This window comes from Mangifera indica, chromosome 1 (assembly GCF_011075055.1).
Source record: "Mangifera indica cultivar Alphonso chromosome 1, CATAS_Mindica_2.1, whole genome shotgun sequence".
Classification (NCBI taxonomy): Eukaryota; Viridiplantae; Streptophyta; class Magnoliopsida; order Sapindales; family Anacardiaceae; genus Mangifera; species Mangifera indica.
This window is the reverse complement of record NC_058137.1, coordinates 14,061,821-14,080,889: the sequence shown is the minus strand read 5'-3', so window position 1 is coordinate 14,080,889 and position 19,069 is coordinate 14,061,821. Positions and strand designations below refer to the sequence as shown.

The window sequence follows — 19,069 nt, the reverse complement described above, 5'->3', positions numbered from 1 at the left end:
TTAGGTCTTGACACAGCATAATATTCTCTCCAATGCACCTTCCTCCCACAAATGCTCCTTGGGCTTTATCAATGAAACTCGGAAGTATGGCTTTGAGCAGATTTGCAAGGATCTTTGAAATGCACTTGTAGATTATATTGCAGCAAGCTATCGGCCTATACTCCATACACCTTGAAGCGTTAGCAACCTTAGGGACAAGAGCTAAGATAGTGCAATTTACCTCCTTGAGAAGATGGCCTGAAGAGAAAAAGTGCTGGACTGCCTTGATCACATCATTCCCCACAATCTCCCAAGTGGCTTTAAAGAAGAAGGCTCCATAACCATCCGGACCCGGAGCTTTGTTGTTGTCCATGGCAAAGATAATGGATTTGATTTCCTCTTCCCCCACTTCCTTGATCATGTTTTCTTTCTCTTGAATCTCTATTTGAAAATTAAGCAGCCTTTGAATTTCCTCTACATTGGAATTGCATGAAACCGTGGAGTTAAGGACCTTTTTGAAATAGCTCACAAACTCCTCTTTAACATCCTCCATATTACTAACAAAGGTTCCATCATCTAGGCACACCCCATTGATAGAGTTCCTACTCCTACGGGCTTTGATACATTTGAAGAAAAATTTGGAATATTGATCTCCTTCTTGAAGCCAATGAACTTTAGCTTTTTGGCGAGCTAAAGATTCTTCAGCTTCACTTAGATTTTTGTAGTTCTCCATCCAAACCTTTTCTTCCTTAGCTAAATCTTCATTTAGTGGGCTGCTTTGAAGTCTATTTTGAACATCCTCCAACCTTCCTTTTGCTTCTTCCACCTTCTCTGAAATTCTCCAAAACCCCTCCTTATTTAGCCTCCTAAGAACCTTTTTTAATCTCTTGAGCTTGCTGATGAGCTTATACATAGGGCTGCCTTCTACATCCTCTTGCCAAGACTCCCTCACAATATTAAGGAAATTATCATGTGTTGCCCACATGTTATAGAACTTGAAAGGGACCCTCCTCCTCCTTACACCACCTCCACAAGTCACAATGCATGGGGAATGGTTAGAGATGGAATGGTTGAGAAACATGGCAAAGGATTCCTCAAAAACATCTTTCCATTGTTCATTTACAAGGGCTCTATCCAACTTGCATGCTATCCTCCTATGTCCCTCACTACAATTACTCCAAGTGAGTTGGTTTCCCATGTACCGAAGATCATCTAGATTTGCTTCCTCACAACACTTATTTAGGTCATCACTATAAGTATCTCCCCATGACACTCCTCCAATTTTCTCACTTGGACCCCTAATTGCATTAAAGTCCCCCATTATTAGCCACGGTTTGTTCCCCATCCCATTGGAGATCCTATCAATTTCCTTCCATAGTCTTCTCCTTTCCATAGGTTGATTATACCCATAGACTATAGTTAAGGCTATAAGAGAGTTCTCCTCTACTAACCAAGCCTCCCCATGTATGAATTGCGGATTTTTCTCAATGACATTAAAACTGATAGTATCCTTATTCCATCCTACCCAAATTCTCCCATTAGGGTGACTATCATTGTTATTAGCATTCTCCCACTCTTTCCAAATATTACCATTCACTCTACTTAAGCTATCATTCCCCACTTTAGTTTCCAACACAGCCATTATTTCAATGTTATTATGCTTGATAAAATGCCTTACCTCCCTTTGTTTGATAGGAGCATTGAGGCCCCTAATGTTCCAGCAAGCTATCTTTGTCATTTGGATGATAGTGGAGGGGAATTTGCTTTCTTGAGCTTTGCCAATTTTTTCCCCAAGTTCATAGTCTTCGCATCCACTTCCTTCTTCCTAAAATCCATCTCATCCACCTTTAGTTTTCCTCCGAATGGGACTATTGTTGGAGAGCCCTCAATTACCAAGTCCTCCCCCCCATTTGTACTAGCTCCTTCTTCCTCCATATCTATTCCTTTTGCTGTTGTACCTTGACTACTCTTGGAAGTGCTAGCTTCATTCAACTTCTCTTTTCCTGCCGAAATGACTTCTTCATTGGTTTTCTCCGGGTTTACCTCTTCTACCATCATTGTGCTCCTTTTGATTTGCTCATTGGACTCATGGTTGGCTAATGCTGAATATCTATTGTTCTTATTTGTGTTTCCCCCCAAATTATGAAACTCCACGCCTTTACCTTTGGCCTTTTTGTCATTGCCATTTGCCACCTTTAGTTTACTGTCTTTCCCAATTAGCTTCTTTGTTGTTATCATTCCATCCCCAACCTTGAGGTTTTTCCATGAAGATGTGCTACCTTCATGTTTCGGAGCACAATGACAATTGGCAGTGGAGTGTCCAAAGCATTGGCACCCATTGCATTTTAGTGGTTTCCAACTATACTCTACATTGATCATCAAGTTTTCACCATTTGGAAGAGTTAAGTTGATAGTCTCCGGGCATTCCTCATCCACTTTGATCTCAATACATATCCGTGCAAACTCTAATCTTGTCCCTCCTTCCATAACAGCATCCATATAAAGAGGATTCCCAATGGCATTTGCTATGTAGCTAAGTCCTTTTGGAGACCAAAACTCAAGTGGAATGCCATACAATCTCACCCATATAGCCACCTTTTTGACATAATTGATCATCATGGGAAGGTTTGTAGTCCATTTCCGAACTATAAACGGCTGCCCACCAATTGTAATCTGTCCTACTTCCACCGCTCTAGAGACTCCATCCATGTCTTGAAATTTTAGTATAAAAACTCCTTGACCAGAGGTCATAACCTCTCTTAGTCCGTATGATGCCCATATCTTCTCTAGTGTTCTTTTTACAGTCAAGAATGGAGGCCTTTTGCCTAGGAAGAATCCCACCGCACAAGTTCTCCATTTTGCAGCTCCCTCATCCGCAATTTCTTGAGGAGGAGCTACACACACACGCCCTTTTGCATCTCTTCCACTAGGCTCATAATATTCCAGCTTAGTACAAGGCTCCTTAGGAGAGAAAAGGGAGCTCCATGAAGCCTTCTTATCTTTCTCTCCAACGGAAACCACAGCTGCTTCAGAAGGTTTGACTTGTCCAGAAGTTGACATACTAATAAAGGTTAAGCACAATATAGGATAAAGGATGGGAGAAAGAGAAAGGTGAGACCAAATTAATGCAAGACAGCCTGTTACACTGAGCAGACCAAAAAGCACAGCAGCCTAAACTATCCTGAAGAGGAAAAGAGGAAGCCTGCCACGGAAAGCAAAGAACAGATTGCACCAAAGAGGAAATGGCGCACAGCACAAGCCACCTTTTGAAAATTTGAAATTTAGAAGAGAGGGAAACCTGCAAAGGCTTACAAACTCCTGAGCAGACCGGAAAAGGAGTAAACCACCGGAAAAGAAGACAGAAAACCGCACCTGGGAAAGATGACACCGGAGGTTTAAGACTGGAGAATCATTTAAAAATCACAACCTACAAAACAAGAATACAAGGACTCCAACGCTAACATCATTATAACCGACTATGATATTAAACAGGCCGGAACAGGAAAGGGAGCCGGTGACCAAGGTCACCGGACCGGAGGAAAGGCCTTGGAAGTACCACCACAGCCGAGAAGGAAGACACTAGGCCTAAAAGGATATGGAAGAGGGGAGAGGGGGATTTTTAGAGAGAAGGGAGAGCATATTTTAGTGAGAGGATGTTTTTGGTACGCCTAGATACTTGAAAGGCCTAAAAGGATAGAGATCTTACAATTTCATTATGCCAATATGTATCATCTGCCTCAAGGCTTACACGCTTATTTATAGTCATAGTCTAAATAGGATAATAACAATCCTAATCTAATTAAGATAATAATAATCCTGAATACTAATCCTAATGTAATTATAATTCCTAAAGAAAATAAAACTAAGACTCTTAAAACAAATAAAACTTTTAAACAATTAGACAACTAGCAATACGAGGAAGTTGAACTTCAATTGGATTCTTTTGCTTTCTTTACATGAATTTTCACCTAATAAAACTTCCTCTTCATATTTTGACAAGTAAAAATGTCACCAAGGATGTGTCATATCATTTCCTATATGTTTAATGGTCGCCATATCATTTGTCATGTCATCTTTTACTACCATATCATGCTTCTTACCTTTAACTTATGTCTTTAATGTTTTCAATGATATCCAGCCTACCATACTCTTGTTATTGTCCTTCATTATTGGATCACCTGTTTTTAGTCTTCTATAGATCACATTATATCCTCTATAGTTAAGACATTTTAATAAATTTTTAATGGCATAAAAATAAATTATTAGACATTTATAATAATTCAAAAGAAAGTAATTAAAAAATAAAAACTAAACTCTTTGGATTTATTGGTTAAAAGAAATTGTAACCTTATCCAATTCTAATGTTCCTCTATTTCGAACCCAACACCCTTTTTTTATTCTTGTTGTAACATCAATCATAGGTCAAGATAAGTTGGGTTGTTGATGAGATTGATTCAAAAGGACAATTGCTAGAGAAGATTTGGAACAAGAACGAAGAATAGTGATGTGAAAGCAAGAAGCTTTAAAAATCCAATTACCATACTTAACCTTGTAAAGATAAGCACAATTGTAGGATACGTCTTTACCCACACACTGGAGTAGCTTAGAATCTTACCTTAGTAGCACTTGGAAGTGTTGATACTTCTTCTTGTGTGAAGACATTGTCATTTTTGTCTATGTTAGAGTCGATTTCTCCTCATATGAGTCACCCATGAATCAATCTTTGAGTTGGTCACTTAGTTCAAGTTCAATAATGGCTTTTCTAAGGAATCTATAGTTGGAAAGGTAATATCTTTTCCATGTTCATGGAATATCCATATGAGTGGCTTTTTTATTGTACCAATCTCCTTGTAAGTCTATGCTTAGACCCAATGATAGAGGCATCGCAAGCCCATTGAGCCATCAAGGAGATCTGCTACATATTCCGATTAGGCCAATTACGACGAGCAGAGCTAAGAAGATGCATGCAACAAGCCTTAGTTGGACTCGTGGAGGGCTACTTGGAGACTAAGATAAGCTTACTCAAGGACGATTGGATGCTTGAAGGAGCCAACAGAGAGGTTAACTTGATTCAGGCCTAAGCTTATATACGAACAAACTTTGAACGACCATAACTTTTGATCTTGGAGGAGTTACGAGCCTGTAATACATCAACGCAAAGCTTGTTTCAAGCTCTATAACCGCAATCAACTTCGCCAATTGCACCCAATTTGGAGGCCCAAATAACATCGTTTCAGTTCGTATTTCACAGTTTTTTGTTTACCCAAATTTAGGATTTTCAGTTTTATGATTTTGATCTTGTTTGTGATCGGCTAGAGTTTATTAAGCCCAAGTGATATATTTTCTTTTAATTTAATTAGTGCTTTGGGTAGTTACTTAGGTAATGGGCTTTGGGAAGTTTGGAAGTCCATTGGGTCATGGGTAGTTTAGGGTTAAGTTGGCATTGTACTATAAAAACAAAACATTTTCATGAGGAAAAAAAAACTTTTTTTTTGGTTGACTTTTCACAAATAGATTGTTTATTGTTGAGTTTACAATTTTTGAACTTATCAAGCCTGTCTTGAGGCGTTCACCATTCTCAATACCAAGGTTCGTTCAATTCCATATCGATTCGGGTCAAGGTTTAATTACATGACGAAACCGATTCAATCCTAAGAAAATATCTTCTTGAGTGTTGGGTCTTGCATCAAATCATCAAGGTTCGCATCAGTTGGTATCAAAGCCTAATCGAATCAGGTTTCGTATCTATCTTTTCTTGTGTTTTCAATTAGGAATTCTCTTCTTCATTAGTCATGATTTCATTCTCTCGGTGATTTCGTTTTCGTTCTTTTGGTTATGTTTTGGTGTCCTTGCTTCCATCAAATTCTTGAACTCTTGATTGTGTTTTGGTGTCCTTGTTTCTATTAAATTCTTGATTGTGTTTTAGTGTCCTTGTTTCTGTCAAATTCTTGAATTCATGATTAACCTTGGAATAGTCAAATTCTAGGTTGTGGGGGTGTCTAATTGTCTTCTTGATTGATCCAAAAAAAAAAAAAAACAAAAAAACAAAAAAAAAAGCAAAAAACGATATATATATATATATATATATATATATATATATATATATTGTTGAAGGCCGAAAGTAATTTAAATTGAGGGTGGCATGATTTTTTATCTAGATTCAAACAAACCTTTGGGGAGTGAATTAGGGATTAGCTTTGTGTGGGATTCTTGACCTCTTGGGAAAGATTTTGTTGTTGCCGAAAGTGCAAGGGTAGTTCTTGGTGGAAATCATTGTTTGATTGCCTTGATTGTCAAAATAAAAAAACAATATAATTAAAAAAAAAAAGTGGGAAGAAAGTAGGGATTCTAAAATTAGGGAGAATAATCTTGGATTAGGATTGCCTTGTTTCCTTTAATCTTTAGGAGAAACATTGTAATTATCTAAGTTGGGAGATTGAGTTCTTGATTTGTTCCTAAAAATTTAAATTTTCCTTGAAAATTTTGGTATTCCTAGATTAGACCTTGGTTATTCCCTTAATTGCTTTGAATTTTTTTTAGGAAGGGATTTTGTGTGATCTAAAGAAGTTATTTCTTTCCCATTTTTGGCCAAGTAGCTTAAAAAAAAAAAGACAAAAAAAACAGTAAAAAAAAGATAGAAAAAAAAGCAAAAAAACTTTAAAAAAAAAAAGAGAGAGATAAAGGAGAAAGTTAGCACACTTACCTCCTTTGAATTTGATTTCTTTTATTCTTGTCATCTCTTTTGAATTTCTTTCCCTTGACTATTCATTCTTGTAATTGTGTTCATTTTTTTTTTCCGATTCTGAAAATTTTCTTTCTTCTTGAATCTTAGTCTTTTTATTTTAGTTGTCAGTAATCGTAACATAACCTAGATTGACTAGTAGTTATTTGTCATAAGTACCATTTTGATTAGAGAGTTCGTGAGAACATTAGAGTGAAAACACAAGTGCGAGTGTAAACACGTGAGGGAGCGTGTGAGGATTATTGTTCACAAACACATTTTATTTTCTAAAATTATAACATGGTAGAAGATTCAGGTAAAACCGAGGCTTTTACAATGCAAGCAATCCAACAACAATTTGAGTGAACTTCATTCTTGATTGAAGTTTGTTTGCAAGAGTGAGAAAATGCTCTCCCTTCTCTCTATAATCCTTACCCTTTTCCTTCAACATCTCCACCCCATTGTCAACCTTTCCTTAGGTTGGTGACCACTCCGGCACCAACCCTTGGCCGGAGACCCCTTGGTCGCCGGCTCCTCCCTCCGTGCAGCTCCTCTCTCCTGTTTTCTCTATTCGGACATCCTCTTGTTTCTAGCTTTAGTTCTTTTAGTAATGCAAGCTGTGTTTTCTTCCATTCTCTTCCCTCTTCCCCTATTACTATGATGTTGTGTTTTTATTTTTTCTCGCATTTTCAGTTTGCATTGCTCCGGTGACCTTAGTTCTTCCTCTCCTTCCTTCCTCGGTGTGTCTAAACCCCTCCAAAAAATTCAAATTTCAAAGTTTTTACTCTTTCTTTGGTCTTTCCTTTTTTGGAAGTCTGCAGCTGTCTTCTTTTCTTCCAAAACTGAACTTTCCTCTTTCGGCATTGCATAGTCTGCTGTGCATTGTCTCTTCCGTGTATCTTTGACTGCTGCGCCTAGCATAGGCTGTTTTTTCTCCTTTCTTGGCATATCCACTTGATTGAAGACATGCATAACAAGGAACCTTCTTTACCACCTCATTTGTCAACTTCTTCTCTTCTCCAAAACAGGTTGGTTCCCCTTGCCATTGAAAAGGTTTCTACTTCTTCCCCTAACACTCCCTCGGCAGTAGCTGGAGAAGGTGAAAAGAAAAGTTCATGGAACTCCCTTTTCTCCCCTCGGAAACCCTCTATGAAGCTGGAGTTTTTTGAACCTAAAGGGAAGGATACCTTGGGGCGAATTTGTGTGGCACCTCCTCCCGAAGTAGCTGAGCAAGGAGCAACTAGATGGAATTCATGTGCGGTGGGCTTCTTCCTTGGCAAAAGGCCACCATTCTTGACTGTTAAAAGAGCTTTGGAGAGGTATTGGTCCTCGTTTGGCCTCAAAGATGTTATGACCTCCGGCCAAGGTGTCTTCATCCTTAAGTTTCAAGACATTGATGGAGTTATGAGAGCTGTGGAAGAGGGACAACTAACCATTGCAGGGCAGCCATTCCTTGTTAGGAAATGGACTACAAATCTTCCAATGGTAATCAATGATGTCAAAAAGGTTGCTATTTGGGTTAGATTGTATGGCATACCTCTTGAATTTTGGACCCCAAAAGGTCTTAGCTACATAGCAAGTGCAATTGGAAATCCTCTCTATGTGGACTCCATAACTGAAGAAGGGACAAGGCTGGACTTTGCAAGAATTTGTATAGAGGTAAAGGTGGATGCGGAATGTCCTGATTCAATATGTTTAGCTTTGCCGAATGGAGAATCAGTGATAATCCAAGTGGAATACACATGGAAACCTATTAAATGCAAGGGATGTCAATGTTTCGGTCACACCACAACAAGTTGTTCTCTAGCACCAAAGCAAAATGTTGTCTCTATCCCACGGAAAACTCCAAAGGAAGGGGCTGGAAGAGTGCTCCCTGTGAACTTTAATGGGAAAGACAAACTAGAGCAAGTAACAAAAGACTTTGACAATAAAACCAAAGGTAGAAAGATGGAGGTGCAAAAGCTGGAGGGGAAAACTTTGCTAACTCATAAGAATAATAGATTCTCTGCATTAACTATAAAGGAGACTCAAGAACTTGGAAAGGAGAATATAATTCTGACTGAGGAAGGAAAGCATGGGATTTCCACTGGTGATAGTGATGCCATAATGGAGGGTAAGAAATACACTACATCGGCAGCAAATGAGAAAGCTCAAGAGAATGACGAAAGCTCCAAAAGCAGCACTAAAAATGCAACTGGAGGGGATGACTCGGACCAAGTTGCCTCTCCTATGATGCTTTCTTTTGGAGGGAAACTAAGAGTGGATGAGATGGACTTTAAAAAAGAAGATGCTGATTTGAAAAGTAGGAACTTGGGGAAGAAAGCGGCAAAGCAAAGAAAAGAAAATTCCCCTCCCATCCCATCCAAATGACAAAAGTTGCTTGCTGGAATATTAGGGGCCTTAATGCCCCTATTAAACAAAGAGAGGTTAGACATTTCATCTTGCAAAATAATATTGATTTCATGGCTGTTTTAGAAACTAAAGTAGGAGCCCATAATATCACTAGTGTGACTCGTAATATATGGAGGGAATGGGAATATGATAATAATAATGAGGTGTGCCCTAATGGAAGGATTTGGGTAGGATGGAATAAAGAAGCAATCAGAATAGACATCAAAGAGAAGGCCTCCCAATTCATTCATGGTGATGCTTGGTTAGTGAAGGAGAATATTCATGTGGCTTTATCCATAGTCTATGGATTCAATCAACCATTGGAAAGGAAAAGTCTATGGAAGGAACTTAGTAAGCATTCAAATCAGTTGGGTAATAAGCCTTGGCTAATCATGGGGGATTTTAATGCAATTAGAGGGCCGTACGAAAAAATCGGAGGGGCTGCATGGGGAGACACTTATTGTGAAGACTTAAACAATTGTTGTAGAGAGGCTAACTTAGATGACTTGCGGTATATGGGGAACCAGCTCACTTGGAGTAATTCTAGTGAAGGCCAAAGGAGGATAGCTTGCAAATTGGATAGAGCTCTTGTCAATGAGCATTGGGGGGATGTGTTTCCGGATTCCTATGCTAATTTCCTCAATCCTATTATTTCAGATCACTCCCCATGTGTTGTGACGTGTGGGAGTATTGTGGAGAGGAGAAAGGTCCCATTCAAATTCTACAACATGTGGGCGAATCATGAAAACTTCCTACATGTTGTAAGGGAGGCTTGGAAAGAGGATTTTAATGGCAGCCCCATGTTTAATCTTGTCAACAAACTCAAGGGTTTGAAGGGAGAGTTAAGGAAGTTAAATAGAAGTGGTTTTTGGCAAATTTCCGAGCAGGTTTTGGAAGCAAAAAATATGGTTGAAAATATTCAAATGAGGCTCCAAAGCAACCCACTTGATGAAGATTTAGCCAAAGAAGAAAAGACTTGGCTGGAAAATTACAGTAGACTTAGTATGGCAGAAGAATCTTTGGCTTGCCAAAAGGCCAAAGTCCATTGGCTCAAAGAGGGGGACCAAAACACCAAGTATTTCTTTAAATGCATTAAAGGCCGCAGTAATAGAAACTCCATAAATGGTGTATGCCTTGAAGATGGAACCTTTGTGAATAACATGGGTGATGTCAAGAATGAGTTTGTTAGTTACTTCAAGAAGATCCTCAACTCCTTGGATTCTTGTAAACTGAATTTTGAAGAGATTAAAAGGCTGGTCAATTTCCAAATTAAGCCTCAAGATGTGGAGACTATGACAAAGGATGTGGAGGAGGATGAGATTAAATCCATAATCTTTGCCATGGACAACAACAAAGCTCCAGGACCGGATGGCTATGGTGCTTTATTCTTCAAGGCAGCTTGGGAGATTGTTGGGAGTGATGTAGTCAAAGCTATCAAACATTTCTTTAGCTCCGGTCACCTCCTTAAAGAGGTAAATTGCACTATTCTTGCCCTTGTTCCTAAGGTTGCAAACCCTTCCTTTTGCAAGGACTATAGGCCTATCGCTTGTTGCAACACAATTTATAAATGCATTTCTAAAATCCTTACCAATCGCCTCAAAGGTATCCTCCCTAATTTTATTGATAAGGCCCAAGGAGCCTTTGTGAGTGGAAGGAACATTGGTGAAAATATAATGCTTTGTCAAGACCTCATGCACAACTATCACAAAACAAGCAAAGATAAGAAATGCGCCATGAAGATTGATTTAAAGAAAGCCTTTGATACGGTTCGGTGGGATTTCATTTTGGCAACTCTTGATGCTATAGGCATTCCTGGAAAATTTATAAGCTGGATTCAAGGCTGCATCACCTCTCCTTCATTCTCCTTGGGGATTAATGGTGAATTAATAGGCTTCTTTAAGAGTTCACATGGGCTAAGACAAGGGGACCCGATTTCCCCTTATCTTTTTGTCATTGCTATGGAGGTTCTCTCCCGTATGCTTGGGGAGCTCAAGAACAATCCTTCTTTCAGCCATCATTGGAAATGTAAGAAAAACAATCTCACCCACTTATGCTTTACCGATGATCTAATGTTGTTTTGTAGGGCGGATGTTGAATCAATTTCTCTCATGAAGAACACTCTTTCTCTCTTCCATGAATGGTCCGGACTCCAAATGAACTGCTCTAAAAGCAATATTTTCCTATCCGGAGTTTCCAAGGAGCAAAAGACTACTCTCTCGGCAACAATTAACATGGCGGTGGGAGAATTGCCGTTTAAGTATTTAGGTGTGCCAATCAAGTCCTCAAAGCTCAAAAACAGTGATTGCAAGCAGCTCATTGATAAAATTGTTGGGCGAATTTCCTCTTGGCGGAGCAAATCTTTATCCTATGCCGGAAGACTCACTCTCATAAAAGCAATCCTATTTAGCATCCAAGTGTATTGGTCCTCCATATTCATTCTCCCCTCTAGTGTCCATAAGGAGATTGATGGTATCTTAAGGAAGTTCCTTTGGAGTGGTGTATCAATGGATGGGAAAAAAGCAAAAGTTGCATGGGATGAGGTGTGCACCCCTAAAGAGGAGGGTGGTTTAGGTATTATGAGGAGCAAATCATGGAATACCGCAGCTGTTACCAAGCACATGTGGAAGATCCTTGCTGATAAGAGTACATCACTTTGGGTGGATTGGATCAAAGAAAACAAGCTAAAAGGTAAATGCTTTTGGGAGTTAAAACCAAATGGGGAGAGTTCATGGATGTGGAGAAAGATTCTAAGGCTTAGGGAACAAATGAAGAACAATTTCAAGAGGATCATCGGCAATGGAGAGAACACATTCCTTTGGCATGACAATTGGCACCCTTTTGGACCTTTGCTGGACAAATTTGGTACTCGGATCATTTATGATTCGGGCATACCAAGAAATGCATTAGTAAAAGAAGTGATGGGCGGAAATAGGTGGAAATGGCCGGTGGCTAATTCATGTCACCTCTTGGAGATAAAGGAATCTCTTCCTTGCTGCCCAATGGGAGGTGAGGACACTCTAATATGGTCCCCTCAAACCAATGGCACCTTTTCCATCAAATCGGCTTGGGAGGTAGTTCGCACTAGGAGAGAAAAGGTACCATGGCACAAACTTGTGTGGTTCAAAAGGCACTTCCCAAGGCATTCATTCATCACTTGGCTGAGTATAAGAGGTAAACTTATGACAAAGGATAAATTACTAAGTATCGGTATTGGCACTCACAATATTTGTCCTTTGTGTAACGCGGAGCCGGAAAGTATGGAGCATCTCTTCTTCAATTGCAGCTTTAGTTCTCAAATTTGGTATGAAATTCTTAACCTTTGTCATCAACTAATTCTCCCCCAGCCTTGGATCTCCTTGGTCACGGACTTGGCTAGAAAATGGAAGAAAGACAACTTTAAGAACATTGTGAGCAAGTTAAGCTTCGGTGCTGCCATCTATTATATTTGGAAGGTTAGAAATGACATTTGCTTTGGAAGAGGAGGTCTACCGAGGGAAAGAGTAATGGCGCTTATAAAGGAATGTGTTAGAGTTCGGGTGACATGCTTGAACAAGGTAAGCAAGACTAGAGGAAATGAATACATTGCAAGCAAATGGGGTTTCTCCCCTTCGATTTTCATGTAGTCCATGTAGACTGATTTTGTTTAGATGAATGGTGATATTTGGAGTTTATATGTAATGCTTTTGTTCTTTTGTTCTTGTGTTATTTGCAATACCTAGGGGTTTGTCCTAGGATTGCATGATTAGGCTAAATCTAGGGGCTTTGTCCTAGATAAGCCATTGTAAATCCTTTTCTCTTGGTATAAAATTATTACTTACCAAAAAAAAAAAAAACAACAGTTTGAGTGACTTTTTGATGTAATAGGGAGTGTTAACGATAGATTGGACAGATTAGAGTAGCAACAGAGTGATAGAGGGGAAAGTAGTACAACTAAGGGTAGGAGAAAAACACCAGTAGTGAGGGATGAGGATAGGATAGTTATCGACAGTGAGGATGATGGAATAAGTGATAGGTTGAATAATATAAGGAGTAAAGGAGGACATCGAAGTCATAGAAATAGTATGAATAGAGAGAGTAGGCAGAATGATAGTAACCTTGTAGCATTAAGATTAAAATTCCACATTTTCAAGGTAGAAACAATCCGAAAGCCTACTTAGATTGGGAATGAAAAGTAGATCAAGTTTTTGATATACATAGGTATTCTGAGGAGAAAAAGGTGAAGTTGGCTGTTGTAGAATTTACTGATTATGCTAGCATTTGGTAGGACCAGTTGTTGAAAAGTAGACGTAAGAGCTTGGGTAGACCTATAGATACTTGGGATGATATGAAGAGTGTAATGAGGCAGCGTTTTGTTCCTAGTCACTACCATAAGGATTTACTTCAGAAGTTACAAAAGCTTAGGCAAGGGACCAAGAGTATGAAGGACTATCACAAGGAGATGGAGATAGCCATGATTAGGGCTAATATAGAGAAAGATAGGGAAACCATTATGGCTAGGTTCTTAAATGGGTTGAATAGGGAAATAGCAAATGTTGTAGAGCTCTAACACTATCTAGAGCTAGAGGATTTGATACATATGGCAATGAAGGTAGAAAGACAATTACAGCGTAAAGGTAAAAGGGATGTAGTTTCCTATTCTAATCCTGGGAAACCGAGTGTGTCAAAGAGAGATGATAGGCTAACTTTTAAGCCAAAAAATGAGTACTCTAAACCTAAAGGAGAGGAGTCCAATCAAGAAAAGTCTAGTGTTAAACCTGAACCATCGAAGAGGAACAGTGAGATAAAATGTTTTAAGTGTTTGGGTAGGGGTCACATAACTTCCCAATGTCATAACAAAAGAACCCTGGTGTTGAGAGAGGATGGTGAATATGAGACAGAGGAAGAGTCTAGTGATGAGTCTATGCCACCAATAAAGGATGCTAGTGATGTAGAGTTGGAGTATGCAGTAGAGGGCGAGACATTAATGTCTATGAGAGCTTTGAGTTTACACTATAAGGAAGAAAATGAGGAGCAAAGAGAGAATATTTTCCATACTAGATGTCATATGAAGGGTAAGGTGTGTACTTTAATTATAGATGGGGGTAGTTGCACGAACGTAGCCAGTACCAAACTTGTAAAAAAACTTAGTTTAACCATAATCAAACACCCTAGACCTTATAAGCTTCAGTGGTTGAATGACTGTAGAGAAATTAGGGTGAACAAACAAGTAGTGGTGGCTTTGTCTATAGGTAGGTATTAAGATGAGGTGTTGTGTGATATAGTACCCATGCATGTTGGACACATCTTGTTAGAGAGACCATGGCAATATGATAGAAAAGTGACACATGACGGATTTAAGAATAAATACTCTTTCATGATAAGCCATAAACTCATCACACTTGTACCATTGTAACCAAAGCAAGTTTTTGAGGATCAAGTAAGGAGACGAAAGATGAATGAAGAGAGAAAAGAAAGTAAGAGTGAAAACAAAAAGAGCGAAAATGTGAATGAAGATGAGCAAAGAAAAAGTAAGGCTGAAAAGAGGGGAGAGGAAAAAGAGGGTGAGCAATTCGACCATAAGAGAAAAAACAAGAGAGAAAACAAGGAGCGAAAAAAAGAGAGTTTTTATAGGAAGATGAGTGATGTGAGGACTGCCCTTGTGACTAAACAATATCCATTATTGTTAGTTTACAAGGAAAGTTTTATATCTTTCACTAATGTTGACAATTCTCTTCCTAGTATGTTTGTTTCTCTTTTGCAAGAGTTTGAAAACGTATTTCCTGAGGAGATTCCTGATGGACTACCTCTAATTTGTGGGATTGAGCACCAAATTGACTTCATACCTAGAACGGTAATAGCTAACCGACCAGCCTATAGAAGTAATCCCAAGGAGACAAAGGAGCTTCGAAGGCAAGTGAAAGAGTTGATGAAGAAGGGATACGTGAGAGAGAGCATGAGTCCGTGTGTCGTACCAGTGATTCTAGTGCCTAAGAAGGATGGGACACGGAGAATGTACGTTAACTGTTAAGTCGTCAACAAAATCACTGTAAAGTATTGTTATCCTATACCTAGGTTAGATGATATGCTTGATGAGTTGCATGGATCTTATATCTTTTCAAAAATTGATTTGAAGTGGGTATCATCAGATTAGAATGAAAGAAGGCGATGAATGCAAAACTACTTTTAAACCCAATCATGAACTATATGAATGGTTGGTAATACCATTTGGGCTTACTAATGCGCCTAGTATGTTTATGAAACTAATGAACCATGTCTTGCATGCATTTATTGGCAAGTTTGTAATCGTTTATTTTGATGATATTCTCATTTATAGTCATAGTCTAGATGAGCATATAGGACATGTGCATGATGTTTTGCTTGTGCTTAGGAAAGAGAGGTTATTTGGTAATCTTAAGAAATGTTCCTTTTGCACTGACCAAGTTGTGTTCCTAGGATTTGTGGTTTCATCTAAAGGAATTAAGGTAGATGAGGAGAAGGTCAAGACTATCCGAGAGTGGCCAACACCTACTTCTATGACCAAGGTTAAGAGTTTTCATGATTTAGCTAGTTTTTATAGGAGATTTGTATGAGACTTTAGTACACTAACGACACCACTAATTGAAGTTATTAAAAAGAATGTAGGATTTAGGTGGGGTGAGGAATAAGAGCGTGCATTTGCATTAATTAAGGATAAGTTAAGTTCTGCACCTTTACTTACGCAACCTGATTTTTCTAAACCATTTGAGCTTGAGTGTGATGCTTCAGGTATTGGTATTGAAGTTGTTTTGATGCAAGAAAATAGACCCATAGCGTATTTCAATGAGAAGCTCAACAGACCCACTTTGAAGTACCCTACTTATGACAAGGAGTTGTATGCTTTGGTGAAAGCGTTGGAGACGTGGCAGCATTACCTTTGGCCACGTGAGTTCGTCATCAGGATAGATCATAAGTCCTTAAAACATTTAAAGGGACAAGGTAAGTTGAACAAGAGACATGCAAGGTGGGTTGAATACATCGAAACTTTTCCTTATGTCATTCATTACAAACAAGGTAAGGAAATTGTTGTGGCAGATGCGTTATCTCGTAGGTATAATCTAATTTCGACCTTAGATACTAAGTTACTTTGTTTTGAGTACATAAAGGATTTGTATGTGAATGATTTTGACTTTTCTAGTATTTATGAAGCTTGTGAGAAAACTGCATTTGGTAAATTTTATAGGCATGATGGTTATTTATTTTGTGAAAATAGATTATGTGTGCCTATGATGTGGTTTTAATTCAAGTTCAACTAATAGGTGAGTTATATTAGGATGACCAAGCAAGTTCGATCCCAAACACAACTTCTAAACTACCAAACTCAATAGAAAAAGAACAAATTCCAGCCAAATAGAATTCAAGAGAGATTTCAGCCAAGGAAGAAAATGATAATAAATGAGATTAAGAACAAACAAACAACAATCTAACCAATAAACCAAGGCCTAAAGGGAAACCCACCAGCCTTGAATCACCACCAACCCCTTGGTCAAGAGTTGGATAAAGAGAAATTGCAAACAATTGCAAGAAAGACTTTCTTTAATATTCAAGCTAAGTAAAAACGTACATAAGCCAAGGATAGTTTAAATAGGCTTCAAACTACAATTAAATGAAACCTAAATGAAGCTACATTACATTTCAAGCTCATTTCAAAGGCATTTGGCTCTAATCTTCATGTTAATCCCAAAGAAGAATGCAAGGCAAGGGAAGGCCAAATTGTCATGAATTGTCTTGCCAAAAGAAATAATTCCTAGAGCCATGTGATATGTCAACTCTTGTCTCTTTCTTTGAGCTTCTTTGACTTGCTTAGCTTCACCCAAGGCAACTAATAAACTGAATTAAACATAATCTAGCACAAACAACAAGTAAAATGCATAATTAGACAATAACATATTTAGAGCTAATTAAACACACTATTGGGCTTGTTGGACTTTTAATGGATCCAAGTGATAAAAGAGTGACCAAAGGAGGGCTTAGGACCCCAAAATGAAGGAAGGGACGAAATGGGCTTGAACATAGCTTGGTTTTGTGCTTGCCTCTCTTCAAAACAAGGTTTTGGGCTCCACACTCCATGTAGGGCCGAATTTGACAAGTGATGAGATTGGACTTGGTATTCTTCCATTGGATTCGGGTTTGGATCAGCCTATGAGTTCCTTACGTGAATTGCTTGTGAGGGAAGCACATGGGGGTGGATTAATGGGTCATTTCGGTATAGCTAAGACTTTAGATGTACTACAAGAGTATTTATTTTGGCCACATATGAAACGAGATGTAGAGCGTGTTTATACTCGTTGTATTAAGTGTAAATAGGCCAAGTCTAGAGTCTTATCCCATGGTTTATATACACCTTTACCTATTCCTACTGTACCGTGAAAGGATATTTCTATGGACTTTGTTTTAGGGTTACCTAGGTTTAGAAGGGTAGTGATTCAATTTTTGTCATAGTTGATAGGTTTTAAAAAATGGCACACTTTATTTTATGTCATAAAACTGATTATGCAACTTATATTACTGATTTATTTTTCAGGGAGATTGTACGTTTGCATGGAGTTCCAAGAAGTATTGTATCCGATCGTGATATGAAGTTCTTAAGCTACTTCTGGAAGGTATTGTGGGGTAAGTTAGGTACTAAACTACTATTTTCTACAACATGTCACCCACAGATGGATGGACAAACAGAGGTAGTCAATAGAACTTTATCTCAGTTATTGCGTGTTGTATTAGAAAAGAACTTGAGAACTTGGGAGGATAGCTTGCCACATGTAGAATTTGCATATAATAGGGTTGTGCATACATCCACTGGTTATTCACCTTTTGAAGTTGTTTATGATTTTAATCCACTTACGCCTTTAGACTTGTTACCTTTACCTGTTGAGGAACGTACCAAGCTTATGCGCGAACAGACTTTGAACAACCATAACTTTTGATCCGGGAGGAGTTACGGAGCCTATAATATATCAACGCAAAGCTCGTTTCAAGCTCTATAACCAGAACTACTTTGCTGGTTACACCTAATTTTAAGGCCCAAATAACATTGTTTCAGTTCGTATTTCACAGGTTTTTGTTTACCCAAATTTACAATTTTCAGTTTTATGATTTTGATCTTATTTGTGATCGGGCTAGACTTTATTGAGCCCAAGTGACATATTTTCTTTTAATTTAATTAGTACTTTGGGTAGTTACTTAGGTAATGGGCTTTGGAAAGTTTGGAAGTCCATTAGGTCATGGGTAGTTTAGGGTTAAGTTAGTATTGTACTATAAAAACAAAACATTTTCATGAGGAAAAAAAAAACTTTTTTTTTTTGGCCAACTTTTCACAAATAGATTGCTTACTATTGAGTTTACAATCTTTGAACTTATCAAACTTGTCTTGTGGCGTTCACCATTCTCAATACCAAGGTTCGTTTAATTCCATATCGATTCGGGTCAAGGTTTAATTACGTGATGAAACCGATTCAATCCTGGGAAAATATCTTCTTGAGTGTTGGGTCTTGCGTCAAATCGTCAAGGTTCGCATCACCCAAGTTCTTTAGCCTTCTGTAAACACTAGTTAAGGCTATCAATGGGCTACAAAATTAGGCTTAGTTTGTTCAAGCTTCGTCTTTGAAAGAATTTCAGCCTTTTGTTTCGAGCTTATCCATTCAAGCTTAAGACCTTTTTTTCAAGCCTGATTAATAAAATTTTTTCGAGTTTTGGGATTGTTTTAGGTCTATTTTATAATTTAAAAACATGTAAAAACACCCTTACATTTGTCAATAGGTTTGAAAACTTAACAAATATATCCTTACCCACAATGAATATTTAGGTCTATCATGTCTTTAGCTTGAATAGAGGTTGTTCAAGTTTTATCCAATAACTTAATGGACAATTTTTTTGGCTAGGCTTACCCAAGGCCTAAATTTTGTTCAACTTGAAACTAAGTTTTTCGAGCCAAACAATTAGGCCATGTACCTAGCTCAATTGATA

At 38.3% G+C, this 19,069-nt stretch overlaps 1 protein-coding gene across 1 annotated transcript; it reads left to right on the top strand.

Moving 5' to 3' along the window:
- The first annotated feature begins 7,666 nt into the window (after positions 1-7,666).
- LOC123217567 lies at positions 7,667-9,070 on the top strand. The gene has a single exon (XM_044638689.1). It carries the CDS (start codon positions 7,667-7,669, stop codon positions 9,068-9,070), a length of 1,404 nt encoding a protein of 467 aa, XP_044494624.1.
- Positions 9,071-19,069: the final 9,999 nt, after the last annotated feature.